The sequence below is a fragment of the Pezoporus wallicus genome, unplaced genomic scaffold (assembly GCF_028554395.1).
Source record: "Pezoporus wallicus isolate ANWC-B61680 ecotype Strahan unplaced genomic scaffold, APGP_CSIRO_Pwel_v1 contig_7227, whole genome shotgun sequence".
Taxonomy (NCBI): domain Eukaryota; kingdom Metazoa; phylum Chordata; class Aves; order Psittaciformes; family Psittacidae; genus Pezoporus; species Pezoporus wallicus.
In genome coordinates this window covers 979,790-996,429 of record NW_026637191.1, presented here as the reverse complement: position 1 = coordinate 996,429, position 16,640 = coordinate 979,790, and the positions used below count along the sequence as shown (strand labels likewise).

Below are 16,640 nucleotides of genomic sequence, written 5' to 3'. Positions count from 1 at the left end.
GGGGAAAGAGAAAAAGAGAGAAGCAGGGAATTAGTTAGCCAGGGAATGAAGGAGACAAATGACAAAAATCTCAAACCACTCAGTAACTCCAGCGATGTGCTCAGACACAGTGGGGTAGCAGAAAATATGGCTTTAGCTCCAAGTTAGAGTGCTTGTGTTCACTTCTCTACATCTGCCTGGAGCTACATGTGGAAACGAATGGGGCTAAATCAGAAGTTTAGTCACCTGCTGGAATACCTGTATTAATTGACTTGGGTTAATTAACAGTATGTAACCCTTCTGCAGGTCAGCTTTACCAGATAGCTGCTCTGATTCACTCCAAATTCCAAACTGGAGAAACCTCTAGCTGCTCCCCACAGGATGCTGCACACAGCAGCCACTTCCCACAGACTGAGGAATACAAAGCTGTAGCAGGGGAAGGAGTAACGAAGGCACAGCAACAAAATTCCAGGTAGCAGCAGGGACAGTAAGCCTTGGACTGGGCTGCTCAGGGTTGCTGACGAATCTTGCTCTTCCAGATTTTCTGCGCAAACACCTGCTAGACAAGGCTTACGACTAGTTCCTGTTTGAGCTAGGGAGCTCACTATCATGTGGGATCTCTCCCTCTTCTAGCTTTAATGGCAGCAAGAGTTACTGACAAAAGGCAATTCCTCTTATCTACCTTGAGCTATCTTCTTGCAAGAATCTTTCCCTGTGGTCCCCATCTCTCTGGTGATTGCAGACAGAGTCCAAAGATTAGTTTAATTTAAAGGTTAAGATTTAGATGGCAGAAGATGGGTGACATCAATCCTACCTTTAGGATGAAGATTTACAAATGCAGCAGGAGCCTATAGTTGGGAATGGGAAGAAAGTGCCAATAATCTAAAATAACAATATACATGTGCCAGCCTCACACTGATCCCAGTGTTTTGCAAATCTATTTGATATTTGCACTTTCAGAAAATGTTTTTTTTTTTTGCCTAATCCGCTCTCTAAAATGAATTTATTCTCTATTTGCAAACTTCTTCTCTAAAACAAAATTCTCCTCTCATTTATTTGTAAACTTTTGAGGCTAAACACCACATACAGCATAAATCCAAAATGTGTAATTCAGTGTCACACTTTTTTTTTTTTTCTGGTCCAGCATGATTAAAAAATGGAGTAGGCATTTATAAAGTTGACAAGATGATCCAGAGCAATTATAACAGTTGATGATTATACCAAAATATTGTTGAAGGCTATTAAAATCCATGCTCCAGGGCATAAAATGTATCTTTTTCCTGGAACAGGAGGGCAAACTATCACGTATCTGTCTACTGCATGCTTTTTATGCGCTCTTCTGAAATGTCTGCTGCTGGCTCTTGTTAAGGACAGACAAGAGATCTGATCCAAAAGGACAGCGCATGTGTTTATACATCCTTTGCATTTGTAGAGCATCTGGCATGACTGAACACTTACTAGGAGACCCATGATGCAGTCACAGCAGTTCAAGCTGTGATATTTGTTTAGATAGCAGGAGATCATGGAATTGAGTCAGAAGGAAGAGAAGATAAAGACACCTCTCACCTCCCCCCAGAAAAAAAAAAAAATAATCTGACTTATTAAAATGACACTACTGTAAAAGCTAGAACATGCACTTGTGTATTCCTGGTACATGCCTGAAATACGCTGGTTTTGCGTTTACTGCATACATTGCTTTGGGGAATCAGGCTACAGCCACCAAGATACAAGTGGTTTCCCCCAATGCCATCTACAACTGGGGGAGCAGGCACACAGCTGTGAGCAGTTTCCTTCCACTTGTTTATCCAAAACAAGGCTAGAACCAATATTGACACTCTGCCTGCTTAATTTTTGAACAACACAGGTCACCTAAGCTTTTTGAGGCTTGTGAAAACCATTGCATCCTTACAAACCAGCTTTCACATGGTCCCAAACAAGAGAATTCAGAAGGATGAGTACTGCAGTGACAATAAGCCATCAATTTATGCGTCAAATCTTGATTACTTATGTTTTACAGAATTTAGTTTTACCAAGCAAGGTGCTTTGTCGGTTGCCACCTTTATGCAGGGCTCTTCTTACATGAAAGGCACTTCAAAATCAAAGTGCTTCAAAGCCCCCAGAACTCAGCAGGTAGATGTGCAGTCCCAAAAAAGAAGATGCACAACTGCACTAGCCCAGAATTTTTCTCTGTGAAACAGCTGCCCTCTGGCATAAGAATGAGCTCCTTAGTTTCTGCTTAAATCATGCACAGATCCCATAAACTTCCACAGAAAGGTTTAATTCAGACATATACTTTATTTTTTTCTACTGCTGTATTATTCTGGATTTAGTTTAATCTTGCATTATGTCACTTATTTCTTTCTGCTGTCTTTCTTCTTATTCATTTCCTACGATTCGGACCATGGAGACACACTGACACACAGAGATACAGGACTGGTACCCTCAATTTCATGTAATTTTATGTAGATCTGAACAGTAATGTATTTTATAGTTTTAAGAATTGCTCAGTACTCAGTACTGGTTTAGAAAGTTGTACATCAAAGCCAACACAACTGCACAATACCAAAACTGATGAAGACACAGGAAGTGATCATATCCCTACCAAAAAATATCCCTACCAAAAGCAATCAGTACTAAATGGAGTACATTATCATCCCCAAAGCCAATTTCAAAGCTTCAGCCTGGCTGAGGTCTCTCTTAGATGACTATCAGCCACCAGGATTAATGAATACTGGGCCATCCAGGTTTGTCAAGCAAAGCACCTCCCAGCCAGAACCTTCGCCCCAGCAGCAGCAGAGACTCCTGCCCAGAAGAAACTTTCTTTCAAATCTCTGATACGAATAATAAAATTCATTATCAAACAATAGCAAACTTTGGTCAATATTTCCATGGGTGAGTGCATGGAACAAGCTTTCGAAACATTGTATTTGGAAATCATAATGAGAATGGCTCAATGCTCAAAAGTTTTGCATCTTTACTGCCTTTTACAAGCAGGGGTTTCTGAGCAGCAGTCCCACATTTCCAAGTCATGGTTGGTTTTCCAGGGGACAAAGACAGCCGCAGTGGCACTGCGAGCTCTTTCCTGCAAAGAACAAGGCACTACTCATGATGAGGGAAACTGTTCAGGTCCCCATTCATATTGCAGCTGCATCCTTTTTAAAGGGACTTCAATTCAAAAGCTTTCGTGTGCAAGTATTACTTCTGCATCCAATGTATTTCATAGGTCTGTAATGCCTGGCTGTGAACTCCACAGCACGTATGACAAAGTGCCGTTGGAAGTTCACTGGGTCACAATACATGGCCCTGCAGGTCAAGTCCCTATGGACTAGCAGGGCCGTGAATCAGAACTGCATCATTTTTCTTACCTAGTATTAGTATGTGCACACAAGACAAATTAGGCACTGATGACATACAGATAGAGATTAATTATAAACAGTGGCTACAACACATACCAATCCTCAGAGAGTAATAAACCAGCACGCAACGTATGCTGGCTTGATTAATGACCAGGAAAAAGTTTCTCAGATCCAGCACAAAGCTAGTAGTCATTAAGTCATCATTAACACTCTAAGACAAATACTCAACAACACCAGTTTATCAAGTACCTTCAACATAACAGCCTAGCTCTACATCAAAATGCTTCCAGTTTAAAGACAGCTACCATAGGATCACTGGCAGAGAGGCTGGAAACATCTTCTAATCAATGAGGCAATACATATGTTTACTGAACTTCAAAGCAGAGTCTCTACTGCTGCCTGGGTTGGTTATCTGAGACAGATACTACACTGGGTGGAATGGGATATATCCATAACTGACGTAGCATACAGAAAAAATCTGACACCAACACGTGCTGGAATTAGAGCTAGACAAATGTATGTATTTAGACTGGGTATATGGGATTGAGAAAATGTCACAATTGGCTTTAGGGATTACTGGAAATGCAAAAGAAAACTAATACTTTAATAGCAATATCAAAGTAGAGGCAGAAAGTCATGTCCTTGACAACTCACTCATCTATGGTGAATAATAATGAAAGAACATTATTTCCTCCAGTTTTATGAATTATTTCATATGTAGAACTGAAGTAATAGAACATAATTTAATTACGCTTTTATATATATGTGTGTGTATGCATCCATTTAATTTACAGCCATGATTTCCCGCAGGAATACAATGCATATACTCCTAACTACAAACAATACTAATAGATCCTTTCAAGACGGAGCAAAAAGAGAGAACATTTGATGTCCCTGCTAGGATTGGAACATCATTTCTGTATTTATGTACTCGGTGAAGTTCAAAAGAGAATAAACTATAATTCCTAGCTGAAGCCCAGATTTTGAATTAGAGGGTAAAGGAACTTTTTATTGACCACACTGCCACAGCATGCTGCAATATTTCTTTTCATCAATAGTCCTTAAAACAACCCCACCCCAATACACAAAAAAAACCCTCAACCAACCCAGTCAAAACTAAGCCAAAACAGCCCCAAAAATGAACACCAATGAAAATCACTTTTATACACCCATCTTCTCTGCTCTACGCTCCCTGCTGCTACCAAGAGCACTATAATCTTCTGACTGCTATCTGTCAGTCCTTGTTGGTCTCACAAGAAGCAACTCCTCTAGGCAGAGAGTGCCAGCATGCATTTAACTAGCCAGGATAAGATATTCCAGTGGACCAAACTGCCACATAAACATGCACCTATGTGTGCCAGCACTTTGTCTGCTCTATCAGTACGTGCAAACTTATTTGTGTACTTTGCTGGGAAGCAGCAAGACTTCCCAGAGCAAATTCACCTTTTTTCTTGGCAATGAATTCTCCAACAAAGGCAAGGGAGAAAAAATATGGAAAGATATGTAAAGTATGAGCTCTTTGCAGACTTAGAAGCAAAGGAATCACAGGAAGTTTGAGGTTGGAGGCATGTCTTGTTGTCCTTTGATCCAATTCCCTGACCAAGCAGTGTCTGTCTGTCCATCCCTGTCCCACCCCAAATGCTGCCCAGATGTTTTTTACTATCTCTGAAGATGGAGACTCCACAACCTCTCTGGGCAACCTTGCCAGTGCCCAATCACCCTCACTGGAAAAACATAGTTTTATAAAGTCACTGTCAAGTAATGACCATCCACATAGAGCTTGTAACTTCAGTGGTGTCTCATTCAGGTGCTGCATGCAATCCAGGTGCAGAAGAGCATCAAAATACTCCAGCTGTAACAAGTTTCAGTTCTAAAAAGCTTCATGTCTAGACACATAAAACGCTCCACCTCAACCTTTTTCACTATCACTGCCTTTACAATTCCAGCACTTCCAGGGACAAAGGAAATAAATGTGAAGTTCTCACTTCTGAGTTTTGGATCTGAAGTTTTTCAGGCTTGTATCCTTTTTTTTTAACTTAATACATGAAGTTACTGATGCAATATATTCCCAGACCAGCTTTCAGTATTGCCACGTCGTTTAAGATTTACCCTGATTCATGGGGTGAACTCTCATCTTTGCAAAACCACCTGGATCTGTTATAGTACAAATGGGTGGCTCCCCCCATGATTGCCAGAGCCATTCTGCGTGCCTCACCCTCAGACTGGGGTGCATGTGCCCCATATACTGCCAATCACTGTGCAATTTGTGTATGCTACCTGGTCAGTGATTAAAAAAAGCTCAAACATTTTTCAGTTTCCTGGACCTGCCACCAAAAACAAAAAGTCATAAAAGTTGAGTAATGTGTAAGAACATTTTGTCTGGGCATACTATCAAGAATGGAAAATTATGAGGTCTCAGTGGAAGCAAATAGAAGAGTTACAAGAAGGAAATAAAGCAAAGAATGAGATTATATTTAGTAAGGCCCAATTTCAGCTAGACTTAGTCTTTACAAGTTCACATATACGTGAACTAGCTTGCCTGGAGTGCCAGCCCAGGTAACTGTAGCCCACTCCTTGCACTCTCCTCCTATTCTCAATAGTTTTTTTCTGAAATTCTCCAACTTTTTTTCTGAAATCCTCTATTTTCTAACCAATGGGGATGCAGCTTTGATGACTCATCTCTTTATTCCCAATTTGCCCGGCTGCTTTTCATCCAGCAGCAGCAGTGCTTTGATGACTCGCACTTTGCTCGTGCTGCCGTTCACGCACAGATGTGGCATTGATAGCTCCAACAGGGAGGAAGGGAGGCGGATACGTTTGCTATTCAGAGCACTTCCTCAGTGGTTACACTCTGGAGATGACTACAATAGCTCACAGCTCTCACACTGTACAAACTATTCATTCTGTGGACATTTTATCATGAGCGTATGAAGGGAAGGCAGGACACTCCCTTAAGCACCAGAGCAGTGTTAAATCAGCTTAACCCAACTACGGAGCTGTCCCCTTCATCACTATATTTAGATGCACTATTGTACATTTAGGCTTAAATTCATCTCAGATAATTTTAACCACCCAAAAGTCAGGCATACGAGCCAAGGTCATGTATCTCTTGATGAGACTTAAGCACCCCTAAAGCGCAATTGCTGCCCTCCAAAAACAGATGGGTTGAATTCTCTTCGGAGCCATCTCTCTCCCTGTCTCCAGTGCTCCCTGAACAACCAGTGTACTACAGACACCTAAGCTTTCAGACTGCAAGTTAGGCAAGACAAATCTTGACTTGCACCAGCAGCAATCACGCACACAATTAATGGATTAGGAATGGCTATGAGGAGCTGCAGAGAAAGGGCCCTTGATTTATGGTGGGTGGCAATCTGGACACGAAGCAAACATTAGCAATACAATGCTTGGTAAAAGGGAGTTACATGCATACGAGGATGCACAAACAAGAACTTTCTTAGGAAATGTATGGATCAAACTCTGCATCAAATCCCACGCTTATGAGGATGGGTGCTGTGGGGTACTCTATATGGTCTGAACATTGAACTTCCCCAAGGAAATGCACAGAGGAGATACACAGGAATGGCATGAGGCAAAAACAAGGTGACTCATGGGAAAAAAATAAGGCACTAGGTTCATTACCCAACAGAAGAGATGGAACAAGATAACCATCTTCAGATACACAAGATGTTGCTGCAAAGGGGAAGAGGATAATACGTTCTCCATGCTGTGGTAGACAGGATCAGAACAATGGGCCAGACTGTCTGCCAGACACATGACACTTCTGCTGCTGGCAGCCAGGTTAGACAGACATCAGTAGGACAAGGTTTAGATCTAGTGCATTCTGCCACGAAGACTGGGACTAGACAACCTCTAAGGGTCCTTCCCAGCTTTATTTTCTATTCCATTTTGCTAAAGCAGTAAAACCATTCACCTTCAGCATTCAGCTCTAAGTATGCAGCTGGTTGTATTTTATCTGAGGATTTCAAGCCTCTTTAGTGCAGGATCACACCTCACTGTCACACTCTGAGAATGCCAGGGGATGCTAAGAGAATGTTTTTTTTCAAATGAGATAATTCTCTTAACACTCTATTGTCTGAATAAATGGAAATAAAGGAAGTTTATCATGACAGACTACTGCTTAATGGAGGGATTAAAAGTGAATTAGGCCTTTTTCAATTTTTTTCCCACCACATGCCCCAGAAACAGCGTCATCTTCAACTGTGATCTGAATGAACTATGTCATGTAGCTGAGAAATCATGTATTGAAATACTCATCTTTCATGGCAAAAGTTACTGTTGTGGATTATTTCTACGTTGGAGGCTGCCAAAAATCTGCTGCAGTATTATGTATTAATGGTCACCTGCACTAAGCAGCCTGAACTGGCTTCCAATATACAAGTTAACACACATTTTCATTTTCAAATTACTCTGTGCCACCAAAGGTCCTGTAGATCAAGATAAAAGTTTTATTTGCTTTACTCAAGTGTATTAGAAGAAATATTATAGGAAGCCCAGAATTTCAGAGGATTTATGGGTAAATATTATGCCAATTCTCTGACACTTTGAAACAATGAACACTCTTAAAAGGATCCATTTATGTTATTACTAGATGTGGGCATTGAGATGTGAGACTCAGAGTTAGCTGTAGCTAACATTACCTTTCCCAGCTCTAAAAATTAGTGAGTCACATGCAAACTGGTGACAGATTTTAGTATCATATGTCAATAATTCATGTTTTACACAGAGCAGAATTATGCTTGGAAAAAACATAAATCCTATATTTCTAAAGGAGACTGCACTTGTTCCTACAAGCATCTTTAAGAAGAAACACCTCCTGACCAATGTATGGTCCAGACTAAAGCAAGGCAATCGGTTTTTTTGAAAAGGGCATGTAGGAATAGGACAAGGGGGAGTGGATTTAAATTAGATATTAGAATGAAGTTCTTTACTGTGAGGGTGGTGATCTGCAGTAGAAGAGATCTCTGGAGGCCTCCGCTCAGAGCCCTTCTTGAAACAGTGCCAATTAGATCAGGTTGCTCTGGCCTCATGCAGTCAAAGTTTGAACATCTTCCCTACAGTTAAAATATACAGCTCTTTCAGCTCTTCCCATGCGTCACCTGCTCTAGCTCCAAACCATCTTTCTGGCCTCCACTGGTCTTGCCCCAGTCCATCCATGTCTTGATTGCTCTAGGCAGCCTGAAACTGGACAGAGTAGTTTAATGCAGTCTCACAAGCACTAAACAAAAGTGAAGGAAGGTTCAGTGGCCTGGACCTACTGGCTAGTCCTTGCTGGTACAGCCCAGCTTGCCGTTGGCCTTTTTGGCATTGGCACATTGCTGGCTCATCTTCAACTTTTCTGCAGGGCAACACAGTTCCCTTTCTGTAAAGGTGCTTTCTAGCCAGTTGGCCCCAACATGTAATGGTGCATTGAGTGATTGTCCAAGGGCAGGACATGGCATTTTCCTCAGTCAATTTCATGATGCTCCCATCTGCCCTTGCCTCCAGCCTCCACCTGGACATCAAACCACCCTTCAAGCCCAAAGGTGCAGCAAAATTTCCACGAATCATTCACGTCTCACAAATCCGGCTATAAGGAAACCAGGAGAGGTCATATCGAAGGCCTTACTAAAGACAAGACAAGAGGTTGAGAAGATATAACAGAGGAATCCAGGTAGTGACACCAAAGCACTCAAAGGGGGAACAGGAGATGAGAAAGGTGCTGGGGAGCTGCTCCTCTGAGAAGATACAACCAGTAGCACAGTGTTCCTCCCATCCCAGAAGCCTTTGCTGCCAACTCTGTCTTTTGTGCTCTCTTTCCAGTTTCAAACTGTGAGAGGTGTTTTGAGGAAAAAAATCACTGATTTAGGAACAGAAATATATCAAGAGCTCTAAGATGGGGGAAAGACACGTGAATGTCAATACAAGAACCCTCCAAGGCCTTGGGAAAGAGACAGGACAGTAGCAAACCAAGAAAAATCCAAATGGTAGAGTAGGATCTGGAATTAGATTTCTTCTTAGGCACAGCATTGACACAGGGAGAAAACAAAAACAGGCAACGCAGACAGAAAACGCGTTGGTCACGACTTAGTATGACACCCACCCTCGCAGCTGCTCCTCTTCCGACAGCATGGATTCAAGCACATGCACTAGAAAATTATCAGGTCTTCTCCTCCTTGTCAGAATAACCCCTTGAGTTTGTTGCAAAGCAGCTGCATTTAGTTTTACAACTCCTGCTTGCATTAACTTACCCAAATTAACTTCTAAGTGTCGATTTTAAAGGGACTAAAAGCAAATGAGAATAGCAAAATTAGTCCCTTTGCTGTTCTTCCTCACATCTTGACTTCTATTTCTGTTCCTGCCACTCACCAGCAATCTGCCAGCAGGTAAATCACTTCAGTGTTTCTGCTTCCCTTCAAACTTCTCATCTATTTAGATAATAATTTTGCAGAGTAATAGCTGTCTTTAGATGCAAAGTGGGTCTGTGCTCAACAAGTGCCTCTGCGTGCTGCTGTACAATATTACTGCTAATTGTCATCTTGTGCTTCAGCATATGCATGGTCACATGCCTCTGAGATTATCTCAGCTTCACTCATTACAACATCCCTTTGTTTTTTGTATTTTAAACTAGTCTGCATGGGAACAAAGACATCCATGTGTCTGAAAAATAATGCCAATACACTCAAACTCCTGCAGTACCTACAGACATACGACGGTGTGTCTAAAAGCTTCAGACACACACAGAACCGATGTAATTAACACTGTTGTTGAATGAAGGGGATGTGGGTGTACCTAATTATACCTACGCGTAATGCTTTAAATCCACATTATGCCCAAAGTACAGTGATGAATACATGCTCATCTGATGGCATCAGCTTAATTTCCTCTCTAATTAATCAAGAAGTACGTAGAAAGTTTCCACTGGATTGGTTCTATCACAGTAATCGATCATTACACTGGTGATACCATGACACACAATCAAATAATCAGAAAGACTGAGTGAGCACAGAAAACAAAAAGGTCACAGGGACAAATGGCAGGTGGCCCTGAACAGAGACCTGAGCTACTTGCCCAAAGACATGCCTGGTGTTACTCAAATTAGCCTCTCAGCTCAGGTGTGTACACAGGAATATGGATGTATGAAAGACCCTGTGGTGTAAGCAGTACCTGCAATCTGAATCTGCAATGCTTTCCTTGAAACTAGTGTCTACATTCATGCCCCAGTCACCTATAGCTTTTGGTGAGGGAAGGCAGAGAGACTTGAGTGTTTCATAGAAAAAAAGAGGAAAAAAACAAGTGTTCACATGCCTCTATTACCATAATCCCTAATAATATGGGAATATTATCAAGCAGAAAGTTCAACAGGTGAGTTGGTTTACCATGAGGGTAGTGAGGCACCGGCACAGGTTGTCCAGAGAAGCTGTGGCTGCCCCATCCTTGGCAGTGTTCAAAGCCAGGATGGACTGGGCTTGGAGCAACCTGGTCTAGTGGGAGGTGCCCCTGCTTGTGGCAGGGGAATGGAACTGGATGAGCTTTAAGGTCCCTTCCAACCCAAACCATTCTGTGATTCTATGATTTTTGATCTGTGAGAACCTCGATGGTGTGGATGCCACAAGCAGGCAGGGTAGTAGCAGGATACTGTAAGAACAGGAAATACTTCCTGGCATACAGTAATAGTTACGCTGGGTTATTTTCACATCTGCTAAGTGCACTTCCTCCACCACTATCTGCCAATGATTAAGACCTGCCACAAATGCTCTTTATGGCGTGAAATCCTGCTGGGCATCAGCATGCAGTGGCAATCAACCAGAGCCAGGGGGGAGCCGAGGTGTGCACACCATGTCTATGTATCAAGGTGAGTGGCAGACCACTGCACACAGATAGGCCACAAACACTCACAATCCCCATCTATCTGCTAGGACAGCTGATGGCTCTGAGCATCCCAAACTGGAATGCACATTCATGACAGGAAAAAGCCTTCCTGACTTTACCCGCAAGCCAGTCAGCCAAAGGGAAACTGACAAATCTTGCAGCAGTCCCTGTGTCCTGCAATAAAAGCCTGAACCCGGTGAGCCAAGTCACTACTGGAAGGAGACAGAAACCCACCACTGCTGTAAGCCTCAGCTACTCCGCTTAGTCACCTCTCTCATTGGCAACAGCCAAATTCAAGAAAAAGTTCTCACACCACCTATGCTTCCAGAACTGACAAATGCAGAATAGCCAAACTGCCAGGAATTTTACATTATGATCACATACTTTGCAGCTGCACTGAAAGTCATTTGTAGTCACCTTAATTACAATAAATACCGTGCATGTTCGCCAACATAGAGAAGCTCATTTGTTTCTCCTTTGTCTCCATAAGATAGGCATCTCTGTTACAAGACTCCAACTTTAAATTAAAAACAGCCAGATAGGCTAGGGCTGTGCTATACAGAAACAGAGCATCAAAAGCAGGCTCTGATTTTCATTACTTTTGATTTATCTTGGATTACTCTGGATTTACAATTTACATAACTTCTATGAAGTTACAACAGGTGAAGTTCTACCAAAGAACTTCTGCATCAGATGAAGTCACATCAAATGAGAAATGTTTTGTCTCAGTCATCAACACATCAGTCATTAACAAGTTGTTGTAGTAATTAGTATACATATTTAATCATAGAACAGTTTCAGTTGGAAGGGACCTTAAAGCTCATCTAGTTCCACAACCCCTGCCATGGGCAGGGACACCTTCCACTAGACCAGGTTGCTTAAAGCCCCGTCCAACCTGGCCTTGAGCACTGCCAAGGATGGGGAAGCCACAGCTTCTCTGGGCAACCTGTGCCAGTGCCTCAGCACCCTCACAGGGAAGAATTTCCTAATATCTAATGTAAATCTCCCTCTGTCGGTTTAAAACCATTAATCATACCGTTGATGATGGTTGCTACCAAGTTCTTCAGGAGAAAGTATGAGTCCTGGCAATTTTTCAGACTTGTTTACTTCAGGAATTACTCCAGAAGAGGAATTTCTGTTAATCGCAGAAAGCAAGATACCATTCTCTAAAATAAATATGACTTTTGTACAGCGGAAATAATTCATTCTTTTTGCAAAATTAGATCATGATCACCTGTTCTCAATTTGGAATAGTTATGCTATTTGATGTTCCTCCATTTCTGTAACATAAACTTCTGTTGCAGATGAGGTCCAGCATGGACAAAGACTGCTGGCTCCAACAGCAAAATTATTGCTCTGACAAATGGGACTGGTAACAACTCTCATATTCTGTTTCTGTGGAGGAAAGTGTATGAGTTATTACCAGTGACACGAAGAAAGTTGCTCCCACCTACAGCTGCTGTCAGCTACACCTCTTGACAGCAGACAAGCTTTCATGCCTCTTCTGGTATGAAATCAGAGCAACTAATGAAGGACAAACTTCACATTATGATTTTTTGTTTTTTTCCTGGCAGAATTAATGAGAGGAAATTGAAGGCTTCCAAATCATGTTGCCAGATATGTCTGGAGCTGACGGTTATTCCCCTACTGCAAGTGGCAGCCTTAAAGCTGAGCTGTGAATTTGCTTTGCAGTGGGTTAGGTACAGTAATGGTATATACCACAATTTTGAAGTCCCTGCTGTCAAATCAGAAATTCAGAAAAAGCTGAAGGCAACTCCTTGGAATAAAGCTGTGAGGACAGAAATAATGCAAAACGTGCAAGTGGAAATAAAATTCATAGTTCATCTTGGACACACTCAGCATGTTAATGCCTCAACTGTTCTGTTCATTTGCTACCTGTTTTCAGGGCCCTGAGCCATACGCTATCAAGGCATAACCCAATGTAATTTAATCTGAAGGCTTCAAATGTTACATTTGCTGTAGAACTGCTCTCGAGAAAACACTTCTCTGAAATTTCTAATTATTTAGAAATCTAAGCTGTGAACTTTGCTCTTTGGCATCAGGTTTATAAACCATTTCAGATACATCCTTTGCAAATCCTGAGCACAGAGACTTTAGAGGAGTTAAAAATCTGTAATTTCCACCTCCTAGAAACCAGCCATTCCCAACTGCAGTTCTGGCAATCAGCCACTGACATGAGGCTCTCAAGATAGATACACAGAAATGATACAGGCATGAAAAGGGGGAGCCGTTCAACCGACTGTTTGCATGGTCATGAACAAGTCCAAAGAAAAGAGAATATGCACAAGAAATCCCACAACATGGAGACAGCGTGGGCAGAGTCTAAGTTCCTATTTATCCTCCTACAATGCATTTCAACACAACTGCTTGAGTATTTTCATTTGAACCAATTAAATCTGAAAGAAAATATTTTTGCTTAAATCAGTATAAGAAATCAACGTTAGTATCAATGTAAGAATACATAAAATCATATAAAATCAAACATTTAAATCAATGTAAGAAAATTAAAAGGTGGTTTCCCTAAAACATTTTGATGACCAAAAATAATTAGCTTTCAATAAAGCACTGAGAGAAGTATTTGAGTATTTTCTTTTAATCTATGTCCAGACTTAACTGAGATGCCCCTTCCTCTTACCTTGCTGCAGTATGTTCTTTGAACAGTAGATTTAGATTAGCTATTAGGAAGAATAATATCACTATGAGGGTGGTGAGGCATTGGCACAGGCTACCCAAAGAATGGGGGCACAGGCTGCCCAAAGAATGGGAGCATAGGCTGCTCCATCCCTGGAAGTGTTTAAGGCCAGTTTGGATGGGGCTTTGAGCAACCTGGTCTAGTGGACGGTGTCCCTGCCTGTGGCAGGAGGGTTGAAACTAGATGTTAGAATTATCCTTCTAATTAAACCATGAATACCATGAAGTCTGTCCATAGCAATGAACATCCCTGACATTGGATGAAAATGTAAATCCTGATATAAAATCCAGAGAGTGATAAATAGAGAGCAATAAATCAAAACTGTTCTGCAAATCCTAACTTTGCTGACAAAACAGAAAGCCCTGAAAACAGCTTCTCTAACTTGCTCCTGCATAGCTCCCACCGCTGTGAGGCTACAGATTGTCACGTATGTTTTAAGCATGAGAACACCACCAAAACAGAAAAGACCATGGGAACATCAAACAACTAGGGAGGCTTGATGCTGGAAGCCTACCTGTTTTATTAGAGAGTCGGAAGGACACCATCTTGTCAGGGATGCTGCAGACATTCCTCACTGAGGCAATGCAGCTGTAATTTGCGTAGTCCTGAGGTCGTAGGTTCTTCAGCTTCAGGATCTTTGTTTCTCCCTGGGTGTGTAAGAGTGAGCATTAGGAAAGGACCAAGGCAGAGGAGCAAGCAGGGATACAGGAAACACCAAGACTAGCTTTCAAAAGGCAAGAAGAAGATTCAGAGGTGGTTAATTAGAAGCAGATGTTGAAGTGGTCCAGAAACATATTTTATTTTATTATCTGAAAGAATAGTATCTGGCATAACCTAAAACTATAGCTCCATTTATATATTGAAGGCAAAAGAAGAGCATCGAAGGGGAAATTGGTTTGACAGAGTCTTTCATGTCACAGCATTATTCGGCATGACATTTCTTAAGGTACAATCTGCATGATGAAAAAAATCACAAGGTACAGAAATCCTGCTGTCTGACTTTGAAAAAAAGTTGCTGATGGATTTTATTTTTAGCCAGCAGTGTAAATGATGGAGCAGGGACCTGAATGGGATATGTAATGAAGGAGTTCCTTCAGACACAATCAGAAGAGAACTGGAAAATATGACATTTTCCAGTACTATGTGAAATGGGCACCTCAGAAACAGAAAGTCAAGTGAAAAAGTAAGCTGCTGAAAAACACATGCAAAATCTTACAGCACTATTTGCAACAGGGGTAAGAAAAAGGCAGAAGGAGTGTTAGATACAAAACCCTGAGCACACAGAGATGTCATGGGGTAGAGCAGGGAGAAAGAATGCATGGGAAGCACAGTAAAGCACAACAGCGTGTCAGGTGTGGGGAGGCAACAGCATGGAGGGCTGCAAAAACATCTAATAAATCTACATGTACCAATACTTGCACATTATTAATTCTAGCATTAAAATAACAAAATTCCTTAGGCTTTCAATCTCATCCTCCAGCTGCCCCCTTTTAAGTCTATGCCTGTGTTTATACTGATAAGCTAAAAATGTATTATGGTGAGACAAGGTTAAGGCACAACCCTGTCCCTGGGAGACACTCTGAATGTGCTCACAAAGCATCAGAAGGGCAAGTTTTGGAAAGTTATCATTGTCATTTGTTCTGTTAAAACTGAACAACTTTTCATATACCACATCTTGAGTAACATATTGAATTTTTTTCACAATTTGAAATTTTGAACAGTTTGAATTTTTGCACAGTATAACAGGCACCGACTGCCCAAGCCTACATAAGTAAAAACCTAGTAGCTAGTGAAAATGCATGTATGGAACTAGCAAAAAAACCCAATACAATAGAAGGGAAAATATTAGCCAGACAAGAAAAGAAACAGTAGTTGAAATCAAGCTTGGTAGATGTTTGGAGCATGGGAACTGAAGTGATTTGTATATGTAAATCAGTCCCACAGAAATAATGAGATTCAAATTAAGCACATGCTGATTTACTGTTTGCCTTTGAAAGGCTGATCCTAAAGATAGAGATCCTGCTTTAAAAAGAGTTTTAACTGGGCTAGAAAAGGGCCCAATCCAGGTTAGCAGAAACGCAGCTACCAAAGTTGTTGAGTTCTGGAAAGACAAGGCAGCTACACCTCCTCAATTCAATCCTCAGCTCTACATTCCAAGTTGAACTTGTGGGCTGAGCTCACAATGGTATTCTGGATCATGTCCTCAGATTGCAGAGATATATAAAAATGTATATATTTTCCTCACTGGCTTGGATAATTAGTCTAATTATGTCTAATTGCATAATTACTGTAAATACAGCAAATTTAATCTTGTAGTCAGGCTGTGCAATTACAATGTGCAATGAGGATGATGCAGACTCTTAGGAAATAATTCAGTACCAAGACTTTGGGTTTGAAAAATTCAGTATTTAAAACACTCCTGCAGATGGGAATGTTTGTGTTTGTTCAATTTCTTTCCTCACAGCAGCTAAAATAAGCAGCTGATGTTACCTGATTCATAGAAAAGATCTGCCCAGAGTTCAAGAATTTACTTGTATATGCCCAGTTTCCCAGGTGCCTCTATGGGCAAGAAAAACTAGTCTTTTTTGGGTACGTTCCTGAAAAAAAAACAACTTGTGCTATGATTTGTTTCCCTTTACATTTCATATCATTTTCAGATTATTAATCCACCTTCAAAGCACTCAACAACAAAAAAAACTACAACACCTAAATACATATCTCAT

General features: G+C 41.2%; 1 protein-coding gene across 1 annotated transcript in view; it reads right to left on the bottom strand.

The window, feature by feature from the left end:
* Window positions 1-16,640, bottom strand: part of MDGA2 (MAM domain containing glycosylphosphatidylinositol anchor 2) — a 375,792-nt gene that overhangs the window by 157,561 nt on the left and 201,591 nt on the right. Inside the window, exon 5 of the mRNA XM_057403838.1 lies at window positions 14,432-14,564. Coding sequence (XP_057259821.1) covers window positions 14,432-14,564 — 133 coding nt within the window. The remainder of the gene's footprint in view (window positions 1-14,431; window positions 14,565-16,640) is intronic.